Source organism: Poeciliopsis prolifica, unplaced genomic scaffold (assembly GCF_027474105.1).
Source record: "Poeciliopsis prolifica strain line A6 unplaced genomic scaffold, Auburn_PproV2 SCAFFOLD088, whole genome shotgun sequence".
NCBI classification, from domain to species: domain Eukaryota; kingdom Metazoa; phylum Chordata; class Actinopteri; order Cyprinodontiformes; family Poeciliidae; genus Poeciliopsis; species Poeciliopsis prolifica.
In genome coordinates, this window is record NW_026562463.1 from 612,386 (window position 1) to 624,594 (window position 12,209).

Genomic DNA, 12,209 nt, shown 5'->3' on the forward strand with positions numbered 1-12,209 from the left:
CATGACATATTCATAAAGAAAACACTTATCTTACGGTCAAACAAACTGCAGCGTCCAATTGTAAGTGAAGAAATCCAGAATTCACTATAAATTGTAATCAACTTTTTTTATTTTGTGAAATTTTTTCTCAAATAAAGTTGGCCTATGGATACACCAGTCAAGAGGTGGTCTTTTGCTTTGACATAAATCATCACTCTTATTAATATATTTTCTATGTTGTCTTGTGATTGTGAATTCCACTCACAATCACAAGAAATATTTAGGAGACCCTGCAACAGCCTGCATACTTTTTAAAAACATATTTTGAACAAATATTTTCTTACTGCAGGGCAACAACATTATAAAGACCAAAGCAAACTTATTAGACAAACAAATATTAAGAAACAGGGTGTCATGATGATTATTTTTTATGTTTATGTTGCATAATGAGTAAATCGTTTCCCTGTCAATAAGTGAAATAAGTGCAAAATAACTCGATGTTTAATAGAGTGGTTATTTTATTACATAGGGAACATGACAGTATTATTTTCCAGATACAAATAAGTATATGTCTATTTTTAGTATAGTTAGCACTTAGAAAATAATAAATAAACAAATAAATGTTATGGTATGGAAGACTGTGAAAACGTACACATGAAAACGTAGTAGCATTGTAGTAATGCTACTACAATGCTACATTCGGAACAATGCCATCCATTTCTGCCTGTTTAGTCTCTGGAAATAGCCTGTTTAGCCCAGTTTTTGTCCAGCTGTCATTTACTGACTCAGTTGTCAGGGCCAAGCTGCTGTGAGGGCAGACAAGAGCTTCATGGAGTTCAAGTGTTTTCCACTAGTTTCACTGATGTTGAAGGGCTTTACTGCTGCAGTGAAGCACAACTTTTCAACTTCCTTTCAGTGAATTTGTTGGGAAATAATAAATAGCATTTCTTAAAGAGATTATGGAAACTTTGCCAGTTTTTTCCCCCATGCTAAGTCTTTTCAATCATCTCCAGTATCCTGAAAAATGTTCTCTGTGACATTCCAATTGCAAGACTTTTTGCTTCAATGTGTCCTTGATTCTATCCATCTGGGTGATGAATCCTCAACTCTTCTGTTTGCTACATTTAGTTCATCCCAATCTTTCACAGCCAGAGCAACTAGCATCATAATAATTTTACTCATACAGTAAAATTTGTTCCACCAGCCCCACCTGTTGTCATCTCTTTCTGGCATGTATTAAACTTCAGCCGCCAAACAAAATAAATAGACTCGCGCAACTGAACAAGTATGGGAAACTCACTATTTGGTTTCAAAAAATGTAATGAAAATAAGAACTTTTGAGTGTGAAAGCTTTTATTTCTGCTGAAGTGTTAAGAAATATTATAACATCAACACTGGAACAAATTTTATGGGTGCTGTGGTGGTGCAGGGGCAAAGCACAACCCACGTATTGAGGCCTCAGTCCTCGTTGCAGGTTGGACTCCCCACCTGGCTGTCTTCACCTTCTTTCATTACCCTGTTTCCTGTTGAACTACTTTCAAATAAAGGCCTTCAAAAAATACTGATACAAATTTCAGTCAGTGATACATGTAGCAAAAATGCAAAAAATGCTAAAGTATTGAAACACATTAGTCTAACAAACAAAACTGGTATTTGTAAGAATACCAGTTGTGGTTTTTAATATGGGCCATTTGGGCAATTGCCCAGGGGGGTTTTAAGTAAGACATCTGTTGCTGGTAATGCATAGTATTATTCTTTAGAAGGGTTAAGTAGATTATGTTATTATTGTTTTTATGTCATTTGTTGCTTATGTAACAAATCGATCTTGTAAATGAGACAATGAGTTTCAATAGATTTTTCTGTAGTGAAATATTTCAAGTGAAATCCCCACACAGTATGACTTCTGAATTTCAAAAGTTTATTATGAAAATATGAAATACTAAAAGTAATCTACCACTAGGAAGAAATGTGTACATCTTGAACAAATGTTTGTTTACATACAGAAATAGTAAAAGGTTTTAAAGCTGTGTATATAATACCCTAGGTACTGCAAAACTTGGTTTACAAGTCCAGTGCATTTTCTAACATGTTACGAAAATGTTTCGCTTTTCTAAAATTGCATATTCCAGTTGTTGTTTAGACAGCAATTGAATGAGGGTCATGGTTAATTAAAATGTTCCAATTTAACACTACATGTCATTACAGAAAACAACAGCAAATTAAACAACAAACAGATAACTCTTGAGTCACTCAAATGCAGGGTTTTCTTCTTGCATAGAGTGAGTTGCATTGCTTGTTCAAGTGACCACATGCAACACACATCTTACACACACATTTTTTTCAGTTTTTTGTCTTTGAGAAGGCACATGGGAAATAAAGACTTTAGGAAAGCTGAACTGTGCAAACTCTGATTTCAAAAACTTGCAATATGATTTACTGTACAAAGAAACCAATTGAACCTGTTTGTATGTGCTGACCCGTTACCCAACAGTTCTAACATGCACATACAGTTTGTAAAAAGAACAGTAAAAGCAAATTTTCAGAATATTAAGTAGCAGCGAGGTTTCATGAATTTCATCATCTCACTTTTACACTATTCAAGATTAAGATCTATTAAATAAAAGATTAAATCTGTGCTGAGACACTTATAGCTATAGTACTGCAAAACAAACTGTGCGTTAAGACCATAAGGCTTATGGATAACAACGGATATTTCTCCATAGATGCACAAGCCAACCTTTTACAATCCAATTAAGTAAACATATTGGCTTTTAGCACTTCTGTGATACACTTAAAAGAAAACTGTGTATCAAGTATTTTTAACCATTTAAATAGACTGATGGCAAATGAACTAACTTAAATGTTTGAGGTCAGTCAAATGTCATGTACATTTTAGACCCTGAGTCAGTTTTAAAATGAACTGGTTTTGTTATTTTTATTTTGTTTTAAGTTAATATAAAACCAAGAAAGTTTTGTTTTACTAACTGAATACTTTCATTTTCAACATCATTAGAAGCAATGATGCTTCTAACGGAGCTATTTAAACAAAGCTCCATTGAGCTTCATTGAGTTGCAAAAGCTGATGATGTAGTGCCATGTTTAGAGTAGATTACTTTATCTGAGAAGAAAAATATAAACAAAACATCTGAGCTACTTCAGTTTTGCATAGATTATTAGATGATCTTAAAGTGCTAGCTGAGAGACCTGAGAAATATGCTGATGACTAAAAATTAATATGACCTGAAAAATATCTCCCTTTAAGATATTCTACAGGCAGATTACAAGGTCCTTTCATTGTATTGCCACTGTTGGTAAAGATGTAAAAAAGCCTTTAAATAAATGAATCTTTTATTCTTAAATAGCAAAATATCCCCCTAAAAATGGTAGAAAAACTAATTTTACCTCAGTTCATTTTATTACATGGGGAACAAAATCCAGCTTTAAATAGATGTTTCTAAAAAGTATATATATAATTCAAGTAGAGCAGATGTATTCCATGCTGTATGACGTTTTTCTCAGAAAGAAATTTAATACATTCATTCAAATAAAAGATTTGATACCAAGTGTAAAATAACCAACATTAATGAATGATGGCTTTATTTTAAGGTATTTTAGACACCTTTAATAGAGGTGCCAAAAGATCTAAAATGTTACGACTATATATTTATTTGCGCAATTTTCCTACATAATGGCACTTTACATCCGATAATAGAAAAAATAAGTGGGTATTATTAATATGTAATTATAATCTGTGCATATTTAAGAAAATATTTTAAACCCTGCAGGGACTCAGGCAGAGCAACCCTGTTTTCAGGATATAGCTTTTAGCCAATGCTCATAAATAACCCAGTTTCACAAGGGGAAAAAAAATCATATATACAGTATTTGATTAACTATTCAGTAGCACCAAGTGCAAATCGCTTTAAAATGAAAGCTAGCATTTTTCTAAGTAATGTGGTTCAACAAAAATGGTCCCACTCTATCTTTGGAGTTTGTGTACAAATTACAAATTGCATCCAAAATACAACAGAGAGCATTTTCATTTTCAGTTTTATACCAGACTTTTAGAACTTCTCAGTTCATTCAGGAAAGCTTCAAGGAAGCAGGATGCAGCTTTTAAAGACTTTTCTTATTCTCATTCCCTGCCGATATTATTTTCAGCAAAATAAAACCACACAATACTGTGCTTTTAAAGAGCCTACAAAGGTTGACTCTTGGAATCAACATGGATAAATACATTAAAATTGTTTCTGAATTTTAATTTGTTATATGTGACCCTGTTAATGTGGTCTGCATCTCTTCATGTTTGCATTTAAAGTACAACGTAAACTAAGAAAATACATGAAAGTTAAAAAAGGAAATCTATAAAGTAAAATAGCAAAATGTTGGTCAGAAGTTTGCATACACACAACATAAGCATGAACATCAATTTTGGACTTTTAGTTACAATTTCTGAACTTTTCCTTTCCTAAGCATAAGCTAACAGTATATAAAACTAGTCATTTTCAAAGGAAGTTTTGAGCCCAATTTCTGGCTGGCTCTATGGTTTATAAGTATTGTCAATTCATTTTTGAACACCAGGTTATTTCAGGAACTGAACGCAAGCCACCTATTTTTTATTTTTAAAAAATCAGTTCCAATGTTTGTTGAGCACTCCTGTCCCGTTGTGCGTCCCAATAGTACCGAAGTTTCAACCACCTAAACCAAACTTTAAACCTCTAATAGATTTTAAATAATGGTAAGCTTGGAAAAAAACAAACAAAACAGAAATTAAGGGCTATTGTAAGGTCTTCAAACCTAAAAATAATATACCAACTGTCAAGTGTGGTGGGGGGCAGCATCATGGTGTGGTATTGCCTCACTTCTACACATATTAGTGCATTGCACAAGCTAAATGGAAAAATAGAGACACTTCTCCCACCAAACTAATCAATTATCATCTAATGTCAACAGCTCATTATTGCTACTTTTTATATTACCGAATGTTCCAAAAGTTCAAACATTGAACTAATATTAAGCTTCTGGAATGCTTTTCCCCCTTCCATAAAAAAAAAAAAAAAAAAAAATTATAATACAGACCATCCAAAAGACATAGCAATTCTCATAAAGGGGAGGTGATGAGTGTAAGCAAACTTCTACATTCCTTCTTTCACTTCTTGCGGGAGCTGTTATACCACTTCCTAAGTGCAACTCCGCTGGTGCTCAACACAACACACAGCGCCCCCCCAAAGCTCCACCAGGTCGGCACACGCTGAAAGACAACAAACTGGAAGAAAAAGGCCAGTACCACGTCCACCGTCCTCATCAGGGCCACGGGTCCGGCGTTTTCATGTTGCAGCGCCTTAGTGAGGAAGGACTGGCCAGCGATGCCCAGAAGAGCAATAAGCATCAACATCCAGCGATCTTGACCACAGAACGGGAGATTCCACTCGCCCAGGATGGATGTGGTGATAATGCACTCAAGAAGGCCAATGACGGCGTAGTACCACACGGAGAGGTAGTAGTGGACGCTCTTCCCTATTTTTCGCAGAACGACAAAAGTGAAAGCAGCTGCAATTGCACCTATAAGAAAAAAAGTTTTTGAGTAAACGTCTGAGAGAAAATAATCCTTATGCGGTATAATGCAGCACCAGTTTGAAATAAAGAATTAGTAATACAGGTATGTTTTGTTATGGCCTAAACAATCACAAACATATTAATGGAAAGTTGATTGGAAGGGGAAAAAAAACTACAATAGAAATTGGTGCAACAGCTATAACTGCAGCTTGGATATCAATTAAGTGTCCATCTGCTTGTCAGTCCTACAAAAGGCAATATTTTCACTTCCAGAATATCTAAAAAAAAACAAGGTGAACTAACAGTGCTGAGGCTCCCATTGAGGCCAACGTGAGCTCAGAAGCCTATTTTAGTTAACATAATGGGGGTTTGTCTCTACAATGCTACACTTGTGTTTTTTTCAGTTTGAATGCAGGGTTTGCTCTCTAAAGGGAAAAAGAGAAGGAAAGAAACTGAAAACAGATCCCGAACTGAACTGTTCTAGAGTTACTTGTGGTACAAAGTAACACATTTTTATGACTCAAGAAGATAATCAACCAAAACCAGATGAGATCATTTCACTGGAACATTTGTCAAAGTGAAAACAGGTTTGCAATTTCTGTGTGGGGGTGAATCAAATACCTAAAGTCTCTTTTTATCCCATGCTGCTGCTTGTGCTGATGGTTAAAAATGTAACTAACATAAAGAATTAGATCATCTAAAAGGGAGGAAAGTCACTTTAGAGAATAGAGAATAGGTTAAAAGGTTGGATGTAACCCTAAGAGTGAACAAAAATCCACCAAATATAAATGAGTCAACCAAAGTATTAATTTCATCACCTCCGAAGGCAGCCAAAGTTCCCTTGACATGGTTAGTGTAGTTGCCTTCGATGCCACTGAGATGTTCGCCGAAGAGGAATGGCGGGCGAGCGATGAGGATGACTCCGGTGAGGGTGAACATAGTGAACACGCAATCCCAGATTGTACATCTCTCTTTGAGGAACACCCAAGCCAGGAGCGAGGTAAAGACTGGATTGCTGATGGAATTAGTTGCAAGTATTTCATGGATAAATAAGAAACAACAGTAGAACTTCGATTTTCAAGTGAAACTTTATATACTTTTTTTAATTATTTAATTCAGTTAGGATTTTAACAGCACTCACCTGAACATGATGACAGTGGCATCTGCCAGCGGCATCTGCTGAACTGCATAGTAGAGAAGGATCATTGCATTGGAGCCGAGGAAACCCCGAAGCACCAAATAAATACGTTTATCTCGGGGACCAAGGAAATCTATCCTGGAGGAGGAGATACACCAGGATGATGGATGAAAGCGTGACTGAACGGATGGCTGAGTAGATTTAGTGATACAAGAAGTAGAAAAAACACCTGGGAAAGATGGATTGATTCAAGCATGGTGGCTGGAGAAAGTGGTAACACTACGTATGGCAGAACTGACAGAGATGCATGGATATTTAGCTGATGAGATGGAAGATGATTATGAATGAAAAACCAATGTAGGGAATGAAAGGATGGACTGATTAAAAATAGATGAGGAAAAAGGGAATAGTTCTTGCAGAATTCAGATTTAGGTTGTTTTGTTTAGTTAAAAAAAAAGTAGTTTAAATTTATGCCATCTGTCGCTTTTTTAATCACTCTCCTATGATGGAGATTCTTTGCCTGGCAGAAGTATTTGTACCAAATACACGTTTATACATTAAAACAACAAACTCTTTAGCATTTCACTGGGATTTGATGTGATAAAGCAACAGAAAGAAGAGTACAACTGCAAAATATATGGAGGATTATACATGGTCTCCACAGTGTTTTACAGTTAAAAATATAAAATGTATGCTGTGTATTGTAAGTCAGCTTCACTGGATCAACACTTGGTGCTGCAATTCCGACTCCAAATCGTTTGTGGTATGCAGTATAATTTGAGACCGATAATGAGTGAGAAAAGAGAAGAAAAAACAAACAAACAAGCTTCTCTGCCATCTGTCTCCCTGTGGTCCTACAGCCATCTGCACAAATGAACTGCTACCAGTCAGAAACAAGCAATCAGAGCTAGGAGGAAGCTCTTAGCACTGCCAATCAAGCTCATGTACATGCTGCTCAATGTGATAATGGCAGAGGAACAATTTACCACTACAGAAAAGCTAACTAGCCTGAATATTCTAAACAGGTTTCAGTGCAGGGAACTAAATGTGGTTCCAATCTATGAACAAGTTATGAAGTGAGAAACATTTTTCAAGGCATTGTAATTTGCTGAACAAATGTAAGCCTTGTTTTAAAAACAAAATCAACAATGGCTTTTAAAGGTATTCATGAGCTTTTAAAAACTTAGATTTCCCTGCATTACTTCCCATTAACAGTGTAATGACATTTGTCTCGCAATGTTTGTCCGAGGCCATTTTTCTAAAAACATGCAGTAAAAGTTGATCTTCTGCTTACTTGTGGTAGATGAGTAACGGTATGACAAAAATCATCTGGAAGAAGCAGCGGATGGCACTGATCTCAACTGCATGGACTCCCTCAATGGTTTTCACCACCATGGCGATGATGGAGAAGAAAACTGTAGCCACCAAAGCATAGAACAAACCCAGACCAGGGCATTTCTTTGATTGCTCTGGGTGTAGGAAAAAGAAAAGAAAGTATTTCACAAACAAATTAGTCAAATATTAATACAAAAGAGCGGAAATATAAATGATTAGCCAAAGAGGAGGCAAAGAGTTAAAAAAAAATTACATATTGTATTCATAATATAACAGCTAACAGAGGCAGAGGAGCTCTGTCTGTTTTTCTGAACTCTTTGGGGCACCATAGATCCACCAAACAAACACTGTGGTGGGATGTTTGTACAAGCTGTCTGGAGAGCAACAAACTGATATGTTTGCAGAGATTAGATTTCAGTCTGGGAATATACAGGCATCTTTCTTTACTCTAGCCATTTTACTTAGGTGTGCTTGCTTTTCTAACTCTGTATGCTGGACATTTCCAATGTTTACCACTCTGATTTGAAAAAAAAAAAAAAAAAAAAAAACATGACATGACATGGATAAAATTCCAAAAGAATGCCATGCTGTGCAAAGTCCACAAATCTGTGGTTTTGGTGTCGTCTTGCAACTCTGCATTTGAAAGGAGAAACAAAAAAAACACAAAACACATCCTCTTAATGTCTTCTTAGATGTGGAAATATGGTTAGTATAGGCTCTGACTTTTATAAATTGGAGAAAGGTTTTTATTGCTTGAAAGGTTTATGTCAAATAAACTGAAAATCGTTTTTTTATGTTGCTTGGGTTAAAAAAAAATATTTCAGGCACATGTAGAGATTTTATCTAATTTTTGTTAAAAAATCATCTAATTTTATCTTTAAGCTGGTAAAACTAGAGTGATTTTTTCAGAGTAAATATGTTTTTTGTAGTGTAGCAAACCTATCTGTCATTAGCTATCTTTTTAGAGTCAACAGTGGGTTGTGAGACAGTCCCAATGTTTTTTTCACATCAAAGATCTAGAGTTTTTTTTTATAATCATTCTTTACAAATATTTTTCCAACTTAAAAAATATGTATACCTGTGCTTCAATATTCCACAGGTTCTCATTGTAATATTTCCAATATTCTTATACAGGTTTTGTAGTTTATCACTTTTACAAATTTTTATGTGTTTTATGTAAAATATATATATTTTTTTAAATTGGTGAGATTTATGGTATAAAAACTTAATTTTGATTACGCAATGTTGACTTTAAACACTCAGCAAGACCAGCACTCTAAACTTAGTACAACTTTTGCAACCTAAGGGATAGAACAAATAAAGTACAGTATCACTCTAAAAGAACATAGTCACTCCAAGAAAATCAAGGAAACACAAATGGGGAAAACCCTTTCATAGTTCTTACAAATGGGCTCTTTGTTATAGAAGCTGAAAAAACAACACAGTCAAATTAAGTATGATGTCTGTTAACATTCTTAATGTGTTGTTTTACAAGAGTAATAAAAGTTGTAGGACTGGAATACAGAGGTGATCTGGTTTCTGTAAAAGTGCACAGTCATTTATGGAAGCCCATTTCTGCCAATATAATTACAAACATATAACACAATGATCATTTAGCTAGTTCACAATTTTAGAATAGTACCACATAATTGAAGACGGAACACATAATATAGTTACAGTTCATTTATGTTGCACTGTCACTTTTTAAATACATAAATCACATTTTTAAAAAACAAATGATTAAAACATACACTTATTAATGTAATGATACAAGTATCACAATTTCACAATTATGACTCATACTGTTGACTTAGTATCTCATATTTACAAAAAAGGAATAACATAAACATGACACTGTTATGGCCCTGGGCCTTAATGGGCTGGGTTGCAAGTGTCTTGTTGTCTGTCTTTGTGCTCCTGCCCTTGACAGGTGCTGCTGATTTGTTAATTTGCGGCACAGGGCATTTAAACCTGGCTGTCTCCACCTTCTGAGTCGCCTTTGGTGTCCACTCTGCCACTTGACACTTGTGGTGTTTTGTTGCCAGGCCTCAGATCTCCTCCTTTTGCACATTTGAGTTTGTCTTTGTTTTTGCACCTCAACACTTCCATATGCACTCATACACCACATCCAAGCATTTGCATTACACCACTGATGCTGACATCCACAATTCATTGTTGTTTTGTTAATAAATATTCCTTTTTATGCACTTTAACCACTGCATGGTCTCCCATTTTTATTATGACCTTGAGCCAGTTGTAACAATACTATGACAATATCTCACTTTCATGAAATAATAAAGTCAAAGTTATGAGAAAATTAACTCAGTATTGACTTAGTTATAACAATTATAAGATGGCATTCTTGATAGTATCTCATACAGCAAAGTCAAACTTATGAGCTAACTATGTGATGGGCTAGCTAGCTCATAGCTACGATATATCTCATAACAATTTCATAGCTATTTTCAGTTATAACATGTTGCGATTATGACTGCAAGTCGATTCAAAACTTGCTTTTCCGGTATTCTTTTTATTGTTGTTTTTACAGTGGCAGTAATGGACTTCCATACCTCCAGCCTATTTAGTTATTATGTAAAATTAAGAAGGCTTACAGCAGCCTACCAGGCAGAAAGGTCCCTCACTTAGCAACCGAGCTCCTGTTTTATCAGCCATAACTAATGAAACTAAACAAGTCTGCTACTGAAGCGGAAAACATGTAGATAACGCAGATACGACTCTGAGTTTTGATGTGAAATATAGAAAAACGAAAACACTTAAATGGAGAAATGTAAAAAAAAAAATAAAATAAATACTGAATGACCAAAATATGTAGTTGAAAAGTGCTGCTGTTCAACATGCTCCTATTTATTGCTATTAGAATGTGACGCTGTCAGCGCTAACTAATGACGCAACCCGGCTGTATAATCGCAAAAGCTACGAAGGAGGTCATTGATTGGCTGTTTTTCTTTTCCACTCTGCCTCCTATTTTCGTCATAAACTTACCACAGCGACAGCGAAGTTTAGGACTTGAGGAGTTAACTCACCCTCAGGTGGTTTTTCCTCTCCGGGAGATGCGGTCTCCTTGCCTCTCGTGCAAAACGCCGGTAGCATACACAGCAGCGTTTCCTTCTCGCCGCCTTCCAGCACATTTTCGCTTCCCCTCGCCCGTTGCTTCTCTTCAACATCCTCTCCCTTCGGATAGTTGGTTCGCAGATGAACTGTTTCATCAGTCTGCTCGTCATCGCCACGCTCGTCTTCTTCTCGGTGGTGGTAGACCTGGTTCTGCTTGTCATGGCTAACAACTTTGTGAAACGCAACAGTCACGTTGTCCTCGGCGGTTAAAACCCGTTCCCGCGTACAGTTATTGCACTCGCCCATGGTGGTGGTTGTGGGATGTGACGGCCGAGCGGCAGCATGCCTCAGTGACGGCGCTGTCCGGCGTCTCTGTGTGTGCGTCCTGAGAGACTGGAGAGGCAAGGTTAATCACTAACCTTGGTGTCACTACTCAAGCTCTTACGCGGTGTTTGCTTTCCCCACAGGGGGGCAGAAGTGAACCCGAGACGGCCCTGCTGGGAACCTGGAGCAGTACGTAACTCTTCACGCCCGTTTTCACTGGTTGTCATGGAGATGTGTGGAGCATATTTATGTAAGATTCATGAATGCAACAGGCACCAAATCCAAATATGCAAATCAGTTTTTGACCTAAATTATAGTCCTAATTATTCTCTTTTTTTTTAAATAAAACATTTAAACAATGTAGCTGAAACTATTTTTATGTATGAATCAATATCAAGATCACTGGGTTGTCAATACCGAAATAAAAATATTCTTATTTATATGCTCATCACGAAAAGCTGCAAATGTTATTTTCTATCATGCGACTCAGTTGTTGTTTTTTTTTTGTTTGTTTGTTTTACAACGTGTCCCTAAAAACAAAAATGTGCTTAAAAATTGCAGGACATTCAAGATATACAATTTCCATATTAAAAAGAAAGCTGAGAGCCAGTCAGACAACCTGATATCAAAATTAGATAATGGATATTATCTTGTAATTTATACATTTTTTTGTTTTGTTTTTATGTTTATAATGTAAAATTTAGACTTTCATAAGACTAATTTAATTTAAGTTGAATTAATTAGAATGTATTTATATCTGATTAAATGAATTAGTCAGTAACATACTCAATTTACTAAGTAAATT

The 12,209-nt window shown here is 35.8% G+C and overlaps 1 protein-coding gene across 2 annotated transcripts; it reads right to left on the reverse strand.

Moving 5' to 3' along the window:
- Positions 1-1,876: 1,876 nt before the first annotated feature.
- Positions 1,877-11,628, reverse strand: slc35g1 (solute carrier family 35 member G1). 2 transcript variants are annotated; one of them, XM_055022631.1, is made up of 5 exons: positions 11,053-11,628; positions 7,968-8,142; positions 6,677-6,811; positions 6,354-6,550; positions 1,877-5,496 (listed from the first exon to the last, which is right to left on the reverse strand). In XM_055022631.1, the coding sequence occupies exons 1-5, from the start codon at positions 11,384-11,386 to the stop codon at positions 5,129-5,131; spliced, it is 1,209 nt and encodes a 402-aa protein (XP_054878606.1). In that variant the 5' UTR covers positions 11,387-11,628; the 3' UTR covers positions 1,877-5,128. The 2 variants fall into 2 exon arrangements, with proteins under 2 accessions (XP_054878606.1, XP_054878605.1); XM_055022630.1 differs by having other exon boundaries at positions 1,877-5,541; positions 11,053-11,627.
- Between the last annotated feature and the right edge of the window lie 581 nt (positions 11,629-12,209).